Source organism: Prinia subflava, chromosome Z, assembly GCF_021018805.1.
Source record: "Prinia subflava isolate CZ2003 ecotype Zambia chromosome Z, Cam_Psub_1.2, whole genome shotgun sequence".
NCBI lineage: Eukaryota > Metazoa > Chordata > Aves > Passeriformes > Cisticolidae > Prinia > Prinia subflava.
In genome coordinates this window covers 92,711,886-92,734,328 of record NC_086283.1, presented here as the reverse complement: position 1 = coordinate 92,734,328, position 22,443 = coordinate 92,711,886, and the positions used below count along the sequence as shown (strand labels likewise).

The 22,443-nt window shown below is 38.1% G+C and overlaps 1 protein-coding gene across 2 annotated transcripts in view; it reads left to right on the top strand.

The window, feature by feature from the left end:
- Positions 1 to 20,815, top strand: part of ELOVL7 (ELOVL fatty acid elongase 7) — a 31,764-nt gene extending 10,949 nt beyond the window's left edge. For both annotated transcript variants that reach the window (XM_063421943.1, XM_063421944.1), the window contains exons 2-8: positions 8,627 to 8,715; positions 10,667 to 10,857; positions 12,928 to 13,008; positions 13,535 to 13,591; positions 15,289 to 15,394; positions 18,275 to 18,411; positions 19,674 to 20,815. In XM_063421943.1, coding sequence (XP_063278013.1) covers positions 8,652 to 8,715; positions 10,667 to 10,857; positions 12,928 to 13,008; positions 13,535 to 13,591; positions 15,289 to 15,394; positions 18,275 to 18,411; positions 19,674 to 19,877 — 840 coding nt within the window. In that variant the 5' untranslated portion in view covers positions 8,627 to 8,651 and the 3' untranslated portion in view covers positions 19,878 to 20,815. The remainder of the gene's footprint in view (positions 1 to 8,626; positions 8,716 to 10,666; positions 10,858 to 12,927; positions 13,009 to 13,534; positions 13,592 to 15,288; positions 15,395 to 18,274; positions 18,412 to 19,673) is intronic.
- Positions 20,816 to 22,443: the final 1,628 nt, after the last annotated feature.

Here is a 22,443-nt window from a genome sequence, read left to right as displayed (position 1 = left end):
CTCTAGTTCAGAGCTCTGTATTCTCTTTTGCTAGGTTACTAATGATGTGTATACACTTCAGAAACACCACAGCTGTAAATAATTCTTACATATCCTTATCAGAACTGTCTCTACCATAGCTGTTTGTAGAGGAAAAACAAACAGAATGGGTAAAAGCTGTGTCTTACCAAGATATTAGCTTGTAGATGAACAAGCAGGGAGCACAGGGGGTGTGAGTTAGCATGATTGTGCAGCACGGCTGAAAATACTAGATTGTGTTACTGTTTTCTAGCCCTTAGTTCCTGTTTTGTGAAAGTCTTTTTAAGGAACTAAAGCTTAGTTGATCTGGTCTTTAAAGACAATCTGAAATGCTGCTTTCCTGGTTGCACAATGGGGTAAGGAGGAAAAAGGAGAGTCTAAATCCTTTGTGGAAGGAGGATATTAACCTGGGTCAGATATGGCCCAGTTATTAAATCAATGCATTACCAAAGGCCTTTGATAAAGGTAATGACATACCATTATCTAATGGAAGTGAGGTTGCATTAACAACCTTATTTTCACATCTAAGTGAAAGTTGTCATGCTGTGTGTGCCCCAGGAGTCACTGTGTACACAGGTCTAGGTGACACGGTGAGCCGGTGTCGCTGAGCTGGAATCAGACCCGAAGGAGCCAAGTGTAAGTTGTGCACTGGGGCACCAGGGAGAAGAGCTTCTGATCTAAACTGCGAGGAGCCACTCTCTGCAGAAGAGTAGGTAGGTGAGACTAGTTGGCTGAAGAATGGCTGACATTTAAATGCTCAATAAAGAGCTTTTGTTAAAGGCAGGGGAGCACTGAAAACAAGTTAATATCTTAGGAACTTTTCCCCTGCAAATGTTTTTGGTTTTCTTTTAAAACATTGGAAGTATGGGGAGAGAAAATTGGTGAAGATACACTGATGTCCATAGTGGTCCAGTCCTGAGTGAAACTGAGAACATTTTCAGAGGCATGCCTAGAGTCTCATACTTGATTTAAGCTGATAACTGGATTCAGACTTGTAAAGAAACTTCCTTCGAGGCTATGGTTGCAAGAACTATTTAGACTTGATAAGTCTTTCTATGTGATGTAGAAGATTAGTCCCTAGGATCATTTCACATGCATCCCTGCAACCTCAGGTGATATATTTAAGAAGATAATTTAAGATACTGGTGATGACAGGTCTTTTCCTGCCTTACTGTATGTAGCACAATGTAATTTTTGTGGCTTCACATCTCATCTTGTAGAGTGTCCCTGGTGGACAGAATGATGACTTTTTGAGGTGGAGCATGTGAAGTTCTTGATTAGGGGTCTAGTACAGGATTGTCTATGAGTAGGCAGGATTGGATAATGATGTGGCCTCCCTAAATGACTTCATTATCAGCTTAAAGGGATCTATGACAGGGCTGTTATTCCCACTTTTCTCCCTTCCTGTGGCATTTCAGTTTATGAGTTTTAATGTTTCCTTTGCACAAGCCAGTTCAGCTTCTCAAGTCTGAGTTGACTGAGAAATAATATTTTCTTTTTTCTTTCTCAAAGGCTAAGCTTTCATTGGATTGGTGAACTGCTGTGGGTTGTCCTGCAGCTGCCTGGAGCAGACCTGCTGGCAGTGATGCTCTGGGACTGGACTGCACAGGGGGCCTTCCTCGTTCAGACACTGGTGATGGGCTCAGTGTGTGTGATCCAGGAGATCCCATGTGATTCTGGCTGGGAGCTGGGCACAGAGCAGGGCTGAACTCCTCAAACTGTCCCCATAAGAAGGGGATTTTCCATGCCTGTTACTGTTCAGCTTTGCTGTGAAGTCTTCAGTATCTGTTCTTTTAACAATTTATAGAGAGGTGTGGAAGCAAATACAAACTGGTCTTTATTTTACACAGCACCAGAGTGGGAAATCCATTAGACAGAAGACCAGCGTGAAGTGTGGTTGGAATGAAACCTGTTTTACCAAGTTCTCCTACTTAGAGTACTTTATTCAGATAGGTAAATAACAGATTTGATGCCAGTTTAAAAATAAAGAGGTGCTATGTAAAAATTCAGTAAGGGCGACTACGCAAAGATAAGTGTTAGATATCTTATTGAATAGTTCTAATGAGGAATTTTGTAAGCAGGTGTTCTAATAAAGTTTCTAAGCCTCAGTAATCTGTTTTTAGGGTGTCCACTGCATCTATCAGGGGCAGTGTTTATAAGCAATATTAACAAAAAGGAAAGAGCCATCTAATTTTGAGCAGGATATAGCAAACCTGCATGTGAGATGAATCTCTTAAAAACTGGTCTGGATAGTTGTGAGAAGGCATAAAAATGCAAAAGGTGACAGAAACTTCTCTCAGCAAAATCCATAACAACAGGTGACACCTGGGTAGAGTTTAAAACTTTGTTGCAGAATATGGGTGAGTAATCTGTGTAATATAATAGGCAGTTTGTAGTTGCTTGCCATGTGACATAAGGGAGTAATGTAGTTAAAATAACTGCAATTATGTAACACACAGCCTTGGGAAATAGGAAGGGCAGAGCTGGTATTTCCCAGGTAAATCTTAAGATACCATCTGTGAAACGTCCTAAGTTAATTACCTTCTGAACTTCAAGAGCAGAATTAACAACAGTATACAAAGCGATTCTGAAACTTGAAAGTTTCATAATTGTGCCTGAATGTAAGCCAGTATTACTGCCATTTCTTAAGCTATAATTTTGAAATCAGACCTGCATGGGTCAATGCTTTCTGAAGGCTCTCCCCCTCTTCCAGTGGGGTCTGCAGGGTTGATGATCCTCCTGCAGTCATCACTGGTTGGTGTGTGTGGGCTAGGTGTGATACTCCAGAAATTTTGTTCCTGGGACCCATCCTGGGTGGAAATTAGACCACTGAATTCTGCACTGGGTGGTCATAATCTCTAGGCATTTTCTGAAGGATCACTGTAAAAGTATCTTGTCTGTCGTTTTAATAATAAGCTTTTTTTTCTAATGTAAAATTTTAATGTTAAGTGTTTTAAGTTCACACTGAATTTAAAATTGGTTTTTGGAGTGATAGAGCTTACGTTAGATTGTTTAATTTTCTTTTGTTTGTTCGTCTGTTTGGGTTTTTTGGGGGAGGTGAAGTTCTTTTGTGTGCTCATTGTGTTTAGTAGCCATTAACATAAAACAATTGTTGTAAAATTACTATTAAAAAGCAAATCTTGGTTATCTGTTTTATTATTTAAAAACTATGTAGGGGGAATAAATGAGCATAAAGAATGGCAAATATCTTTCATGTGGGTTAAGCAAAGGAATGTGAGAAACTCCTTGTTCTCATTTAAAAATTAGGAATAGTTGAGGCATACCAGTAATTCCCATTACAAAAGTCACTCATAGGTTTGTGAGCTAAGTGAGCTTGAGCACTTCCAACAGCTTGTTTCCTTACCACTTCTCACGGTCAGACATTCTCATATGTTTTGCTGTAGTGTTTGTGGCATTTTTGTTGGTGTAAGCAATCTTATCTGCCCTTGCCTCTCCAGTAAAGGTAATGGTCCAGCTTGGAACTGGTTCTGCCAAGCTGTATGTCTTAGCTCAGCTGCAGTTAGTGGGCTCTCCCAGCTGCCTGCTGAGCTGCAGGCAACCACAGCACAGCAGATTACTTGGCTCTTTAACACAAATCTTTTCTTTCTTAGTCTCACTTACATCTCCTTTTTTTATGGTGGTGGAGGCATATTTGTTTAAAGATGTCTTCAGAAATTATGCTGCTACATTGACTTGAACTTAGGTGCACAGTATTATTTCCATTGACAAAAAGAAAAGTAGCACTTATTTCTTTTGAAGAACTGAATATCTTGCATATGTTTTTGAGATGATTTTGACGCTTGTTTTCCAATTGCATATGTTTGAAAGGACTGCCTCTTATTTAGAACTCTTCAAGCTAGGCAGACTACTTGTATGACTACATTTCTGAGTTTATGTAAATTGTTTGCAATATGTTGTTTAAAATAACCCAATTTTGAAAATGCTAGTGTTACCTAATTTTGAGAGAGTTTGCTACAAACTGGACAACCTATTGTGCATTTCAGTGGCATTTTTAGATTTTGATATGAGCAGAAAGGGGAAGATTGGAAATAAAAGTGCTGATGTACTGATCCTGTAAGTACATTAGCAGGTAGGTAAACCAAATGTATGTTTTCCTGACTGAACTATGACTATACAAATGCATAATGGGCAGCTGAATTTATAGCATGAAGAACTAAAACTGTACTTAATAAATGGCCTTCTATGGCCCCCAGTCTTTGACCCTTCAGGTGAACTCTTTCCATTCTCACATTTAGGAGATAACTTCTGTAGCCTACAAAACTGCCAAACATTTTGGAAGATTGCATTATGGTCAAAGCATTATCAGTTTACTTCTTAACAAAACACTTGTACTATAAAAAAAAATCTCAAAAAAATGATACGGGTTTTTTTTTTTTGATGAAGCACAAACTACTTGTTTATCTTGTGTGTAGGCATGTGATTACCTTTTTTTCACTCTTCTATTAAAAAAAGCAGGCCTTGATCATATTATTTTCCAGTGTGTATGAATGTGTGTGAAATAAGTGTAAAAAAGTAAGAAAAAATATTTTCCATGCTGCCATTAACTCTCTTTGTGTAGGTGGTTAACAAAAAAATCATCCTGAGACCATAACATTAATGTAAACTATTGTTCACAGAAGTGAATATATGAAGGAAAACTGGGCAGCTGGTTAAGAAAATAGGTAGAATTGTAAAGCACATAGAAAGTGAAATAGTAATAGTCATATATAAAAGTTGGTTTTAAATAAACCTTTTAACTGTAGGAAAGTTCTGAACAGCACTGTCTTTCTTGCAGACATTATTTCTTAAAGTAACTGGATTTAACTTACTCTATTTTGCTTACCTTTAGAGTGAGTTTAATGGGTCAGTCACTATTGAATGGTGAGGCTGGGGCTACTTTTTGTGTGAATCCTTCTCTCAAGTTACTGGACTCTCTCTCAAGTTACTCAACTCCAGAAACTTTCAGAAGTTCGGTAACTGTGGTGTTGTATCTTGCTTATGAACAGAAAAGAAATCTTGAGGGCTGAGAGCTTCTGCTCTCTAAATGTTTGAGGTCTGTTTTAAAGGAAGAAGAGCTGTGAGTACTGGGGTCAGGAGAGGGGGACAAATCCCTCACCATCAGTATGGCAAAGGCCACTCTCAGATTTTCATCGTCTGCCTTTCTACTACAACTAGCAGAAGTCTATTGGAAATAGTCTGATTCCAGAAAAAAGTCTTGCACTTGGCCTCAATGCCTAGCATATATAAGAGCTGCTGTTTAAACACTGACAGCATGTTTGCCTTCTGATGCAGAAATTAAAGTGAAGTTGAGAAGTCAAGTGGGTAAATGTAAAGAATTGTCTGTTTGTGAGTTTGCAGTTGTTGAGGGGGTGTAAAAATTAGCACCACAAACCCATTGTAGTGGGTTGACCCTGTCTGGGTGCCAGATGCCCACCAAAGCCTCTCTCTTGCTCCCCTTCACAGCTGGACAGGGGAGAGAAAACACAACAAAGGGTTCATGGGTTAAGGTAAGGATTGGGAAAGGTCACTCACCAAATACCATCACAAGCAAAAGAGACTTGAGTTAAAGGTAATAATTGAATTTATTGCTAACTAAATCAGAGCGTGATAGTAATAAGTAAAATGAAACTCAAAACACCTTCCCCCCACCCTTCTCTCCTTCCCAGCTCTGCCTCTGCCATTCAGAGTGGTGGAGAGATGGGGAATGGCAGTTGTGGTCAGTTTATCACATCGTTCCTGCTGCTGCTCAGGGAGAGGAGTCCTTCCCCTGCTCCAGTGTGGGATCTCCCCCATGGGAGACAGTTCTCCATGAACTCCTCCAGTGTGAGCCCATCCCATAAACAGCAGCTCTCCATGAGCTGCTGCAGTGTGGGTCACCCTTCCATGGGGTGCATCCTTCAGGCACAGCTGGCTCCAGTGTGGCCTTCTCTTTCCATGGGTTCACAGTCCCCTCTCAGGCACCCACCTGCCCTGGCCTGGGTCTCTCCATGGCTGCAGGTGGATCTCTGCATCCCCAGGGACCTCCCTGGGCTGCAGGGCACAGCTGCCTCACCATGGGCTGCACCTCGGGCTGCAGGGGAACCCCAGCTCTGCCCTGGAGCTCCTCCTGTCCCTCCTTCTGCACTGGCCTGGGTGTCTGCAGGGCTGCTCCTCTCACATGTTCTGAATCTGATCTTCTCTGGTGGCAATTAAAACTGCACAAACATTAGGTGTTTTTTCTTCTTAAATCTGTTATCACAGAGGCATTACCACTGTTTCTAACTGGCCCAGCCTTGGCCAGCAGCACATCCATCTTTGGAGCCACCAGGGACTGGCTCTGCTGGACACTGAGGAAGCTTCTCACAGCCTCTTGCAGAACCCACCCTGTAGCCCCACCACTACCACAGCCTGGTTATGCAAATCAAATACGTAGTTATTAAATGGCAATTGATTTAGTGCCAGAATCTACACTGAATTTTCTGAATTTTTAAGAGCATCTTTTGAAGCAGATTTCTTGTTTAACTTTAGTTTGGTCAGCATGTTGAGTTAGCCAGTCTGAGTTCCAGTAATGCAAGGGTGGGAATACTGAGTGGCAGTGAAATCAGTAAGCTACTTTTCTTACCAAAGAACCAGTTAAATATAATATGATTATTTGTACTGAGTGAATATATTTGTTGAAAAATTGAGCCATACTCTGCACAAGGTTTCTGTGGGCTTTGGCAGAATTCTGTTAAACCATGGCATGAAGTACTTTGTTTGCTATGCCTTTTCTCTTGACAGACTGTTCTCATGTGTCTGAAACTGAAAGAATACTGGATTAAAAGGATAATTTATTGTAATCTGTCTAACAATTTAATACAATAGTTGTTTATAAAGTAAACATTTTCAGTGGTTCTTCCCCAGCACCAGTTATGGCTGAATTGTTTGGCTGTCACAGTTGAGCACTCTGAAGTACCTGGTGTTCAGGACAGGGTTGGATTTACGTGTGTTTGATATCCTCCATAGTTGGCTTATGGAGCAAGGTGACAATAATATTTATAATTTGCCTCGAACCGTAAAATCCTTTCTCTCATGTGATGGCTAGTGTCAAACGCAAGACTGCTCCTCATGTTTCCATTAGTAAAGAAAGAAGATGCCCCCTACTTCTTGTTTTGTCAGCACCTTTATCAGCATAGAGAGCTGAAGCAAATGTTGTAATATGAATACAGGACGCATGAAAATGGTCAGCGTGAAGGCAGTGACATTGAGTTGGGAAATGCTGATGCTGGAGGATGGTATTTCTAGAAAATGTGAACTTAAAAGAGACTTGCAGAGGGAGTATTTCCAAACATGAAATTGGTGATGGTTTCAGATATTCAGAGACACAGGACAGAAGTGCAACCAGGAAAACAAGTGGGCAGCAAAATGAGAATGGAGATGAGGTAGATCATATGAACTCTAATGGAGGCAGGCTTCTCTGTGTTGCATCTTGCAATGAAGGGTGAGTGGAGTGGCTAAAAATTCCCGCAAAATGGCAGTGAACAGGATGTACCTGTAGAAGTGAAAACAAGGGTGAAATTGTTTTTCTGGACTGTTAAGTAAGGTGAAGATAAATGAGAAGATGATAGTGGGGAGATCTGAGGAGAGAGATGCATTACCATCATGAGGGAAGAACTGGCTTAGCCTGGGTGAGATGCACAAGGGCTGCCAGAGGAAGGGAGCTGGTTATCAAGGTGTGCTGCAGCCCGAAATAATAAATAAATATTACTAATAAAGGTGAATACCGTGTGAAGATTGCACAGGGGTATTGAGAGAATTCATGTGGTAAAGTGAGACACTGAGTGGGTAGGGGGAAAACACTGTCAAATGTTCTGGGGTTTTTAAAAAGGTATTTTCTAGGAGGAATGAGGCAAGGGAAGGGCTGATGAGTGCTTGACTGTAGAGAAAAAAATCAGTATTCATATAAGCATACTTCTCTGAAAAGTTTTACATAAGTAGGAGGTACTGCATGCAAAGTGGATGTGCTGGATAATTTTTGTGGGTTAATGGTCTTGCCATTGGTACTATGACATTCCATGATTCTGGTGTGGAAACAGTTGATTCATCGGAGTGTGATTTGCATACTAATTATAACATACTAATTATTGTATTTAAAAGGACTATGGTGACATGTTGGTACCTTTTCTCCTTCCCACATACCTTAGAAATGCTTCTTATTTAGAAATTAGTTTTTCAATAATAAATGTTGCAAAGCTGAACTTCTTCATATATCAGCAGCTCGGACTTTAAGTGGAGATGGTGATAAAAATAATTTAAGCATCTGTTGTTTATTCATATTTACTTCTTAACTGTAATGGTTAACCACAGCACAGTTTCTTGAGATAACACTTTATGGCACGGAAGCACCTGGTTTGTATTTAGAGATTGCAAAATCATACTGTTATGCATAACAGCTCTGCTATAAATTAGACCTAAGGATAGTGGGATGTGGCCAGCTAAATGCTTCCTGATCTGTATTTCACATATGGTGCTCTGTCAGCCTTTTCTCTTTTTTTAACACTTTGTTTCCTGAAACTTTTTCCCAAAAAGCTCTATTAATCTTTCTTTATTGACAAAAATCTGTATGTCTGTTTTGGTTTGTTTTCTGCAGGCAGCATCATAAAAATCAAGTGAAAATGGCCTTTAGCAATCTGACATCAAAGGCTATACTGCTGTATGATGAATGGATTAAAGATGCTGGTGAGTCATTTAAATCTAAAACTTACTAACTCCCAATAATTTTGAATAGCATTGTGCAGCTATGCTAGATGTGCTGTTTATCAACTTAGAAGCAGCTTTGTCATCCTGTGAATATCTATAAGACTTGCCAGGTTACCAATTAACATGACAGCCTAGATTCTGCATTTTTAAGTAGAAAGTAAACAAAACTCAGGTAGTTTATGGATATAAACTCAGAGTAAATAAAGTGCAGACAGTGATTCTCCTGTCAGTGTCTCTGGTTGCCTTGAATATATAGTTTGAGTTTTTCCTATGGTGCTAAATGCATAGTTTTAACTCTTTTTCATTACCAAATGCTTGCATTTTATCAGTTAATTACTGCAGTCATACAGCTTTACTGCATTTTGCTTTTGCAAAATGAAAAAAAACCAAACAAACCCAAGCCCAGATAAGTTTCAGTATTTTGAAATTAATCCTCAGAGTAATTAACTCTGTCACAGTGGTACTTTGAAAAGGGATGTTAGTCTCTTGTTGCAGTTAGTAAAGGATATTAATCACACTCTGCTTTTATGTTGCCACTCTTGTTATTCTGTATGCTTATCAAAAGCTAATACAGAAGACCTCAATTTTGGGGTTAAGACCCATCAGTCTCAGTGTTTCTCACTGTGATTGACAGATAGTGACAGGGATTAGCTAATTCCTGGAAAAAAATTGGGAAGTGGTTAAGGTTTGATAGATAAGATTACTGATTTATCTTTTTCAGCATAGCTGAGTACCATTTTTCTTGTTCTGTTGAAGCACAGCCTGCAAGTGAGCGGGGAGATTAATGAGTATGCCTTGTGGGGTGAAGTGGATTGGGACGGAGTAAGCATTTCTGCTGCAGTATCCATGACTCCAGAACCTGAGTTGTCTCCATGCCCAACAGTATATGGCTTTTTATATCATAGTGTTAGTGGTGGAACATGGTATTCTAAGGATCAGGCTCAGAAGAACAGAGGGAAGGGTTTGGTAGGAGCAGGGCAAAGGTGGATACAACAAAAAGAGTCAGTTGTGAAGAGATGGTGTTTCTCTTGCAGTGCACACGAGCAGATTCCTCATGCTGTGGGTCACAGTCCTCCTCCTTGGTCTGTGGGCAGTAGCACTGGCACATTACAAGCTGTGAGCAGCATTGTAATGTGCTCTCCTCCTCAATCTGTTTTTACACTTCCAGTGGCTGTTAACAACATGAGAGGGTCTCATGGGTGAAAGGTTGCTTGAATGCTGTGGGTTGAAAATTCGCTGACTTGAAACATTCGGCTATGAATTAAACATTTGACAAAAATAACAGTAGTATAATTTTACCCTTAAAATATAGCAGCAAACCATGAAAGCAACAGTTTACTGAGCTGGTAGTTAAGTTTAGATCATTCTGAACCAAATCTTCCAAAAGTCAGAATAAAAGAATTAAAAGAAAATAAAAATTAAAGGAGTATCAGTTCACGTGCTTATGGAAAAATGTGGCAGTCTTTGTGATCTGGGACTCTGTGATGAACCACAAAAGGGAGCAGTGGAATCACAGTGATGCTCAGATGAAACACCTGTCAGCCTCATCTGCTGGGAGAGGGATGTGCTTAGAAGTGTCTCTGCAGTACAGCTCTCTGGCATAACTGTGGGGTAACTTGCAACATTTGCTTGTTGTATTATAACTCTCTTGTTGCATGAAAATGTGTGCTTTGTCGTGCTGTAAAGATAAAAAGTCATGTCACTTGTGATTCTGTGTCTCCTTTTCATTATATGTGAAGAAAGCAGCACTGAATCTGACATGGTTTAAATCATGTTATCCAGTCAGTATGGATTTGAGTGAATGGAGTCTAAAACATGACTGGTGACAGAAAAACTGAGACTGTCAAGGATAAAATACTTTCCTGTTGCTGTTTTAGTAAGTACTGTAGACATCTGATTTCTTTTTTTTTTCTCCCGCCACCCCCTCTAGATCCAAGACTGGAAGGCTGGCCACTCATGTCTTCACCTTTTCCAACAACTTTTATCATTGGAACCTACGTTTATTTTGTCACCTCCTTGGGACCCAAACTCATGGAAAATAAAAAACCTTTTGAACTCAGGCAGATCATGACATTTTATAATTTTAGTGTGGTAGCCCTCTCTTTATATATGACTTATGAAGTAAGTACTCTGTTTGTAATGTATTTATATATTTCATGTCTTTAACAACTAACTTTCAATAAATTTATTAATATAATTCTCCCACTGCATTTCTCAAAAGATATTATTGTCATGGCAGTAATTATATTCCTCCAAGCTGTATGGTAAACTTGTAATTCTTGGAAAAAGGGAGTAAGTCATATCCAGAAAGAGAGAACATGAAACATTTTGTGTCATTATACATCATTTAAAATGTTTAAAGTTTTCATCATTTAAATTCAGTGTACTGCAACAGGAAAAGCTACAATATGCTTTTCTTAGTATTTTATAATTGTTTCTGTCCTACTAGGTGATAATGTGGCAACCGGCCCTTAAGGGAAAGGAACAACTGATGTTTCAAACACTGTATAGAGTATGAAGTAATCTTCAGTTAGATCTGCCTTTTAAATGACAGAAATCATTGACATAAATAAAGAGGATAAAAAAATCTAATTCAAGGCATTTTTGTCCTTGAAATGGACAAATGAAACCCATCTAAACAAAAAACCTCCAACCTCCGCCCCCTGCCTACCCCACCAAACCCAAATTATGAATATCTTTAACACTGATTTCCTCACAACCCCAAAATAGCAAATTCTCTTTCTTCAAAAGCAATGTTGAGATTTTGCTGCTGTTGGGCTTTACTTGTTTGTTAGGATTTGGTGGGCTTTGGTGGGGTTTTTGAAGCGTAGCTATTTGTTGATGGTATTGTGTGAGTGACAGCCTTACACGTTTGCTTGGTGAAGCTAGTACTGACCCTGTGCGTGACTCTCAGGCTGTGTGCCTGTTTCAGGTTTGGCAAAGTAGTAATAAAAGTTGTCAGATCATTGTGCCAAATTGGCAGGATACGTTCCTGTTAGCTTAATTTGCATGAATCGTATCACGAGTTACAGTGAACTACCTGGCATTTCTCCTAACATCTGTAAAGGCACTGCAGCAGCAGCTACTTTGTGTCATGACTGTGGTATGGAAAGTGGTGGGCAAGACAAATGCTTTTGCTAAGACATTTTTTTAAAAAAATTTTCGAATTTCGTTTTGGAATTTGGTTCCAAGTTTGGTTTTGGTTATAAACCTCAGAAACAAACAAACAAAAACCCACAAAGAAACAATAAAAGAAAAAAATTAAACTTTTGTAAGTGTCTGACACTGGCAAGGTATTCAGTAAGTCTGCTGTCAAGACTTCCATGTTACAATTTCATGAAAGAGTGCATGGACAGAGTGGAATTGATTGAATTTCTGCTGTTTTCTGGTGGTCAGCAAGAAGCTGATTCTTTCCCTTTTTGAAACCAAGTCATTTGATGTGTGTTTTAGTACTGTGCAATTTTGCCAGTGTTCCAAAAACGGGGTTTTTTTTAAGCAATCAGTTCCTTCAGGAAGTTAAAAGGATGAAGGCCTGCTTCTGTTAGGAGAGATGAAGCTCTTACCATGCATGAGTGGATGGTGATAATGAGAAGCATCATAAAGATTTAAAATACAGTTGTTATAGTGGCCGGCAGTAGAATAAGCCAAGTATAATACTAATATTGTTGCTCTTGTCCAAAATGTAATATATTCCAAGAGAAAATATTATATTTGGTACATCCAGTTCTTTGGTCACACGTGTGCTCTCAGTTGTAGCTTCTCATCACTCATATGAGTGGAAAATGAATTGAACTATAAAGTTTAACTAAACCGAATTTTAGAAACTATGATATTAAATGTACATCATGCTTATTAATTTGTTCCTTGTCTTTACACGGTAAGTTGTTTTTTAACACTGGTTTTGAGATGCATCTCTTTCTTCTCTTCAGTTACTAATGCTGAAAGAATGGGTGTAGGAAGAAAATTCTTGTCTCTGGGTGTGGTCCTGGAATTAGAAATTCATTAATCTGCAACAGCAAAGGATTTTTGTGGTAGCTATCCCACACACAGGTAGATGATTGACAAAGTTGCTGATTTAAGGTGTTTTTAATATCATTTTTCCCCTCCTGCTTAGTGATTGCAAAAGTAATCCAAAACTAATGAATTTTTCAAAAGATATAAAGTTAATCTTTGCCCTTTTCTTTCCTCCAGTTTCTGATGTCAGGCTGGGCCACAGGATACTCATTCCGGTGTGATATTGTTGACTACTCAAGGTCACCAACAGCCCTAAGAGTAAGTTGCCAAAGACAAAGGCAAATTGTTATCTTAGGACAATAGAATGGTTTGGGTTGGAAGTGACCTTGGAGATCATCTAGTTCCAACGCCCCTGATATGAGCAAGGACACCTTCCACTAAACCAGGTTGTTCAAAGTAGTGTGTTACACATTTACTTTTTTTTTGGAAATGCTTTTTGAACAGCCTGCTTTTTGAATGCACTGTTATAGTGTGGAATGCACTAAATGGAAATGCCCTCTTGCATAATGTAGAGCACATGAGTTAACTTGAGTGACGGGTTGGTTGGTTGGGAGAAAGAGGCAAGGAGGTCATTGGCTTGTTTTAGTTGGTTTTAAAATTCCTTTAAGTTTAAAAATTGTTTTGTGTTTTTAAAGAAAAACCCATCAAACTATACATTTAAATATTTCTGTCAACTTTAGAATATCACTTGACCCAGTACTTTCCTTTATATAGATACTTATTTGTCCTGCTCAGTTTTGTTTATGACTTTTAAGATTTGACAGTTTGATTTTTACTCTTGCAGATGGTGCGAACTTGTTGGCTTTACTTCTTTTCCAAGTTCATTGAATTATTAGACACTGTAAGTATTTGTAGCCTAATAAAAGAAGTGGTTCTGTTTCCTTTTCACAGCAGAAGAACTGGTGCTGTTCAGGGCTGAGGAAATAAGTTGCTTTTTATTTAATCCTCCAGTCTTCAATTAGAATACCATCACAATGTTTACCACTATTATCTCTTTGTATCTTACTGTCTTTTTACACTGTTCTTCCTTCATTGTCAGGAAAAATGTTAAGGAAGGGAACACACCTTTAAATGTTTAGGAAGTCTGGATAACTTGTCTGTTTAACAGCTGACTACCCTAGTCTGCTACAGTATGGCAATGCTTGTCTCAACACTGCAGATAAAAAACAGTTGATCATGCTGAATTTTTTTTTCACATCATTTTCAGATTTTATCTTCCCCATTCATATCATCAGCAGCTCTGAATGTAGGACAAAATTGCCATACCTACTTGCTCTCAGTTCCTGAGATTGTCTTGAGTGTTGTTACTATAGAGATGTTTGATGTCAGGCTGGCACTCTAACCTGTTTCAAAGAAAGTCTGAGCAGCAATGCATTGAAGCAGAATGCAGACCTTGTTCACCACCAGCAGCCATCTTCCCAAGACTGGCACCAGATAGGACTGACTGAGATATTTCCAAACCAGCTTCTGAGTGTTGGAATTAGCTCCAGTTCTATTTGCCCTGTTGTCTGGGGCAAAATAGTGGTGGTTCAGGAGCTGACTCATGAGCAGTGAGGATGTTCTACATCCTCTGAGTAAAGCTGGCTGTCTGACTTTTCATCTGCAAATGTTCATGATTCAACACTGGAAGATCTTACTGACTAAACCAAATGGAATGGTAATGGAAGTGTATGCTAAAACTGGAAAATCCTGACAAGTAAATTGCTCTATTTGCCTTTATTCTCTACAGGATGTAGTGCTAATTATAATTAGTCCTGAGACTGATTTTTTAAAAAATTTGGTTTGTTTGAATACAGACAATTAGGTACCTGTTTCTCATCAGCTTTTTTGTTTTGCTGCAAAAGTAATTTCTTAGCTGTATTTAAATCCGCTGATTCCAAATGTTTTCTCTGGCACACCAGACTTCTTTTCTTCTGTGTTTATTTGCATGCCATCTGATACTACCCTTTCCATGATCCAACTTCACCTTACAGTTTTTCTGCTGCCTTTCCTTAACATTTCCCTTGATGCCTGCCCTTCAAAAGGGGGCCTGTCAGTATCAATTGAGAATATCTACATATATTCTGTACCATTTTGATGTTTTCCAATGGTAGCTAAGTCAGAGCTCATAATAAAGTGCTATTTGTCTAACATAGTATTTTCTACTGTTAGTTCTTCAGTTAGTTTTCTCAAATGGCCTTTCATTAGTTCAGGGGACTTAAAATTTGATGTTTGTAGAGACTTCTTAATCCAAGCAAGTCCATCTTACAGTTTGTTGCACATATAGCTGATGGCTCAACCTTTGACATTTCGTTTCAAGGCTTGCCTTGGCTTTTGAGATTTCACAGGTGGGTTTTACTTATTGGTTTTAAGTTTTTTTGAAAACTAGTTTGCTCAGCTGGACATTCCCTCAGTTTTCCTTCATCTCCCAACACTGTAATTGTGAAGAACGCTTAAATGTATAGTAGCGAGCAATCAGCACTGATGTACACATTTTTCTTTAGATATGTTTGGCTTGATTATCTTCTATAACATTCTGTTCATTAAAATCTGTTTCAGATATTTTTTGTGCTGCGGAAGAAAAACAACCAAGTTACATTCCTGCATGTCTTTCATCATTCCATCATGCCATGGACCTGGTGGTTTGGAGTCAAATTTGCTGCAGGTATGGAGCAAGAGTGGAGTTTAAGTTGAAAATATCTTCTGGTAGTGAAAGTTGCCTGTGGTAGACAAAATCAAGCAAACAAACAAACAAACAAAACCAAAAACACCCCCCCCCCCCCCCCCCCCAAAAAAAAAACACCAGAATTAAACACCTTGGAAACATCACTGTTTTTAAATTTAGACATTTGCAGTATTTTATGGAACAACTGAGATCACCATAATTATTTAAATGGGTGGGGATTACTCATTTTTCCTATTTGACAGCATTTTGTTCAGCGTTGATTTCTTATGGGGGAAGAGGTGCAGAGAAGAGAGTGGAGTACAAGCAAAAAACATTATTAGAGGAAAAAGAGAAGTCATTGAAAAATCGCAAGTGTTAGAGGAGATACAGCAAATAACTCTGTTGAAACTACTTCATAACCATTTCCCCCCTACATTGTTAGAACTGAGGTGGAGGGGACTGTGTCCATTTTTTTTCCTGTTTGAGAATTTTTTCAGTCTTTTTTCCAGTTAATTTTACTGGCTTTAGGTAGCATTGTGGGATTTATTTACACCTGATACTTCAGCTTTCACAAAATTAAAAAATATTTTTCTGGACCTTCAGTATTAAAGAAACATATTTGAATCGTTTCAAATTTAAATTCTTTGACCACTATCAGCTTACCTTCATTTTCTCCTTTCCTGCTTGGTGTGTCTTTGCATGCATTTTCCTATGCTGCATTATCAGTGTGCACCACTAATAAATAAAACTGGCCATAAGAACAGTCTGAAAAACACAGAGTGGAGAAATGCACAGTCATTTATTAATCCATTTCTGTGACAGCTTAGGTTTTTTTAGGTGTTTCTACTGAGAAATAGCGGAGTTTCATACATGTTTACCTGGAAACATGTTTTGTGATTTTTCTTTTTTTGTCCCAGAAAATTGGTGATGAATTGATGAAGCAGTTGTTCCATTGCTTTTCAGTCTGATCTGTGTCTACTTGGTCTGTTTTTTTCCGGAGTGGTCCAGAAAGAACTCCAGAAAAATTGTAGATATTTTGAAGCTTTCCAGTGTGCAGCTTTTCCTTCTGTATAAATGGATATACTTCCATGGTATTTGCTGAGTTTCTGTTGTTAGGAAAGTGGTGGATTGATTATGTATTTGTCAGATCTTGCTGAGTGACAGACATTAAATTAATAATAAAACTGAATAGTTTTACTTTATACACCCCAGTGTGTTTATCAGTCTGCAAACGGAAACCTGCAGCAAATAGCTGTCCCTCCTCTTCAACCTTGAAAATTTTCCACTTATATGTGATTAACCTTCTCCTTTTTATCTGGATGTTGGATCAGTATACCAGCTACAGGCTTCTGATTTTGCATCAGATTCAAATTTCCCATGTGACAATTTGACAAATACTTTCAGCAAAGTGTGCAAGGATTGTTTTGCTCTCTGCTAGTAATAGTCCCTCACATTTATGCAGAGCTGTGCTTATTCCAAAAACTCTATTGCTTATCTTTACACTTATCTTTCCAAATACTGTTGTTTGATAAGTTTAATTTTTTTTCCAAGAATTTCAGTCCTGCTGATGCTTACCTTGTATTCAGTTTCATCACTGCTTGTCCTTCTAAACAGCAGCATCTGTCAAATTTTCAACCTGTTTGTAAAAAACCCAAGTTTTGGATCAAGATACTGTTTTTTCTCTGATATAAATAGAGAATTATAAAATGATGCTTAGTATAGTATTGCTTTTTGGAACATATTTTTGTACTGTTGTGTAAGTTCCTTTTTTCTCTGCTTTAGTTGTTTATTTTTTCTTTTGAATGTTCACTGCACAAGCCAAAAAAAGTATGTATATTTGAACTGTAAGAACATTCAAATTATTTTAAAAAATACAAATAGCTAAGTGTCAAAGAAAGTTTGCAATCACAGCTGGAGGAGATATGCCTTCTCAAGCTGGAAGATTAGTGTGAGCTACTAAAAACACAAAATAGATTTTATTTTTAACTGGAATGATTCTAAATGGGAAAATGGCAGTCTTTTTCTCACTAAATGTCTCCTTTCATATCATCTTGTTTTCTTTTTCATGATCATTGTTTTCATGTTCATATTTCTTTTAAAAATACTGTGCTGTCTGCTGCTTCTTGGATCACTTTTACCTCTAATTTCTTGCGTTCATTAAAATAAAGCTACTTTGAGCAGGATCACGTAGCTCCATGGTTATTCCAATGGAAAAGGAAGTGTTTCCTTACTAGTTCTTTGAAATGCTCATGTGTTACCAGTTTCAGTCATAATTTTTTCCCAAAATGAGACCTACTTAAGTGTTCCTTTCACTGTAAGTATGTTTTGAGTTTGACAATGGATTTGTGAGACCCTTGTTACAAAAACTTACTGTCTGAAACTGTATTTTATTCCCTGGGAATCTGGAAATCTGTACTGAGAAGAGACTTGTTACTTATCCTCTACAACTTTTTGAAGTTCATCATGATGTCTAGAAAGGAGGCAAAAACCAGGAGGAATGCTCTCTGCTAAGTTTTCTGTGTCTTTATTGAGTGTGTGTTTTAATAATAAATAATAACAAAATGAACCCAAAGAACAAAAAAATCCACTCAAAATTTTTACAGGTAATTAGATCAGCTGGGAATCAAAACATCAGTTTTTTCATTCCCAAAAATCTGCTTTTTTGGGAATGCTTAGATAAACCTTTTCTGAGACAAGCAACTGATATGATCCATCAGAACTGGTATCAACCCTATTCAGGTAAAATACCTTGAGGGTTAGTCAAATCTAGGTTTTGTAGTACCTGTTTTTTCATACCCTGGCTCAAAACAATCTGCTAGGACCTCAGTGGCTTCTTAAATACCTGCTGTAATATTGCAACTATCTGTTGTTTTTCTACAGGTGGATTAGGAACATTTCATGCTTTGCTGAACTGTATTGTGCATGTTGTCATGTACACTTACTACGGAATCTGTTCTTTGGGACCAGCCTATCATAAATACTTGTGGTGGAAAAAGTACATGACAACTATACAACTTGTGAGTAACTTAACTTAATGCACGCACCTCCCAAAACCCTGATTGTAGCTAACACAGATTTAATGCAATAAATTTGTGCTTTTAGTTTTGCCCATGTGTGGAACTTACAGTTGGTAAAAGATTTACTAACGTTTTAATTGAAGATAACAAAAGGTGTGAGCTCTCCACAGTAATATATTTAAATCTGCTGACTTCAGCATTCACTGTAATCAGAGATTTAGTCAAATAACTTTTTTTACAGTTATGCAGTACTTGGTAACTATATTTACAAGACTCGTTGCTTGTATAAAAATTATTAAAATTTACACCAAGAAAACATAAATCATGTACAGAATACACATGTAACTAGTAACTACATGTAACATGTAGTAAGGAAAAGGGAAAAGTATTTTCTTAGAACTTGATGTTCTTTCATAGAAAATGTTTGTGTTTACAAGATTTACCTCTCTCCAACCCAAAGCATTAAAACCCACTCTAGCAGTAATTATATTAAATGTTTTATCAGCTCTGGGTCACTTTCAAGAGGTTGCTCTTCTGAGTGCTTTTTCATGCCCACCTCATTTAATAGATGGATTTTCAAAATTCAGTTTCTGGCTAGACAACTGGCTTAGAATGAGCAAGGATGCTGACGGAGGAGGTAAAGGAGCTCCCTGTCTGCTTGCACCAGGGCTGGTTTTAGTAGAATAGTTCGTGTAACCATGTACAACTCCAAACAGTGTAGCCTGAATATTTATAACTTGGTCTTTTTGACCTGGAGGCACTACCAGTGGACTATTAACTTGGAGTTCATGTAGTGTCTTTTTGTCACATGCTTGTGTGCAGGGAAGGTGGGAATTCTTGTTCCCTAACCCTTTAATGGTTGCTTGCCTTTTTTCTTTTTTTTCCCCTGGCTAATTTTTCTAACGGAGCCCCCCACTTTTCACTGGACAAACACTGTCTGCCTCTTTCCTTTTTATCTGAAGTGGCCAGGGTAGAACCCTGTTCTCCTACTGTGAGTTTCTCAGTTTGTCCCAGAACTTCTCTTCCTTTATTATGTAAACTTGTTTTTCAGTGGAGTAATATTTTGGGCAGATTGGCTATAAAGATGCATCTGTGTCATATTAGGAAGTTGTATTGTTGTCCCTGTTGCTCCTTGCTTTTGCCCCACTCCACCCCTACTATTTGTTTTTCAGCAAACAAGCTATGCTAAAATTTTTTAAGCTTCTGTAGTAAGGTTGTAATTAATTTTAAAAGTACTTATTTTCTTCACCTTTTTCCTCCAGGTCCAGTTTATTATGATTACAGTCCATATAGGACAAATCTACATCATGGATGATTGTCCGTACCAGTATCCAATTTTCATGTTTATTATTTGGCTTTATGGCTCTATGTTTTTAGTCTTGTTTCTGCACTTCTGGTACCACGCCTACACAAAGGGACAAAGACTGCCAAAAATGGCAAGAAATGGCATCAGCAAAGATCAGTGAAACAAATTATTGTCTCTGAAACCAAAGAAGTGTATACATCAAAGGGGAAACTTGCACTACTTGACAATCAAGATGTTTAGGTGCGCACACTACATGGTGTATATTTTGTACGTTTTCTTCCAAAACAGAATTTGTATTTTTACCGTAAGTTATTTGGGATTCAGAACATGGGAGCGGGGAAGAACTGTGGACCTCTGATTAAAAAAAAATAAAAAGGTAGATGATCTCTATCTAGAAAATGCACAAAAATAAAGATAATTAGAAGAACTAAAATGTGTATGACAAGTACTGAGTACTTTGAACACACTTTGAGGGGGATAAAAATTACTTCACTTTAAATGTTCTAAGTTGCCTAGACTGTCAGCTTCATTTTATTATGAGAGTGATTCTTCAGTAAGTACTGTTTATAGAATCTAAGGCACATTAATATAGTTAATACATAAACCTTGTTACATCTGTTTATAAACTATATTACTTTAAAGGAAAGATTGTATGTTAATCTGTCAAGACAGAGTTCCATTTGAAGATCACAGGTTTTTGGATATACTGTCTTTTACTAAGAGAACTGAATTCATTTCATGTTGTACTCAGTTGAACATTATCGTAAATGTTGGAAAGCTACTAATATGGGGATTATCTGAGTTGTCTTGTAGCATAGTGATCAAAACATCTTACTGATTTGTTCACTGTAGTAGCCAAGTTATACTTATTATTCAACGTGTCTATGGATATACTTTATATTGGTACCCTGTGCTGTTTTTGAAGTGGGGCTAGAAGGATTATCGAATCTTTTAATTCAATAGCTGAAATCTTAGGACTCAAATAAAATGTAAAAAAAATTGATTTAATGATTTAAGCTTGAATGTTGCCTACCATGATTGTACTATGCTCTACTTTCTTCCATTTCCATTGTCTATTGAAATACATGTCTAGAAAAAGTTTGTGTCATCTTGGTTTTCTTTATTATTATTATGGCTTGTTTTTATCAGCTCAAGGTTGAAGTTAATCCAGTTATCTTGTGTGGAACCAGGCAGAAAAATATGTAACATTCTTTGAGCTTCTGAAAGTGGGACAGGCACTGGGCCTGGGTGACTGGGCATGGCTCCACTCTGTGTAGAATTACCCACTAAGTTGCTTTCCAAGTTAGGCAGATTGTTAGGGTCACATTGGTGTAGAAATCAAAGGAACCTGCTATTTGTAAGTTGCATTTGTACTGCATGAGTTTATTATGGAATTGGTACATTCAACAGACCTGGATATGAGGAGTTAAATGTGTTTAGATTAATGCTACCATTAAAGGTACTGTTTCCTACAACATAAAAAAAAACAACGAAACTTGTAATATTTGCTTTTTACTTGATATTATCTGTGGGATTTTCAAATACTCACAACTCTGAGGCAGATTTTAATAGTCTCCCTGTTGCACAATTCCAAGAGACTAAGCTCTGTTACTGGAACGCTTTTATTTTACTGACATTTATGGTGCATTGTAAACACTAAAGGAATGTAAACTTTAGGTTGGACGTGAGTTGCAAATTTTCTTTTGAGATTACATCTCAAGTTTTTTAAAGCAAATAAAAAATAATTTGTATTTTATCTATTCATTATTTAATCCCTCTAGCTCTCAGGACAGCTTGACAGTAGATCTCAGAAAATATTGGGATGACTTGAGATTTAAATTGCAACCCCTGAATTTTAGATGGTTGATCCCAGAATCATCAGTGTTCAGTTCCCAGCTCCCTGGCAGTACTCGTGGAGAGGTGCTTTATCACAGGATCCTAAACAGCTGCAGTGCTGATCAGGGATTACACCTTTTTTTTGGTGGGAAATGCTGTCACTGACTGAGAGTCTCAAGTCCAGCCAGCTCTGGCCTTATATATGCCCCCGGCTTCCAGTGCTAGGGCTTTCCTTAGGGACAGAGACCTATTGCTGGTTTTTCAAATAGAGTTAAAGGACTTACCAGTTTTATTTCTTTATGTATATACATATAATTATTTATTACATAAGTACTGATGAAGGAAGTGGGACAGTTTGATTATTTTAGGCCTTCTTGAGCCTGCACATTCAAATGTGTTTGGGAAATGCAGGCCTTATGAGGGAAAGGCTGCAATAAGTAGTCTGTAGTGAAAACTGGGTAATAATACCCTCTGCTTCTTGTGCAAGTAAGCAGGCAGTACTCTGAAGCCTTGCAGATGATTTCTGCTCTGGCTGGGGATGTCCTAGTTCTGGCCTCTGATTTTGCAATTATACCTCCTTCCCTGCCCTATAAGTATGGATGGAGGAATGCATCCTGCAGCTGGGTGTGAAGGGACAGGTACTTGTTTGTTGGTTTGGGAGCTAGATCTGCAGCTGATTTTTCAAACTCACATGGGCTTAAAGAGGAGCTGAGACTGCACACAGTCAAAACTAAGGAGTGCTGCATGTGGACAGGTGCTGAACAGAAAGGGGCCAGGAAAACTTCCAACTCCAGCAGCTGTACACTAGCCAAAGGCTTCCAGAGTCAGTTGTTTGAGATTAAGAACTAATAAGCAGGAGCAGAAACTGGAGATGCTAATCATTCTGTGGG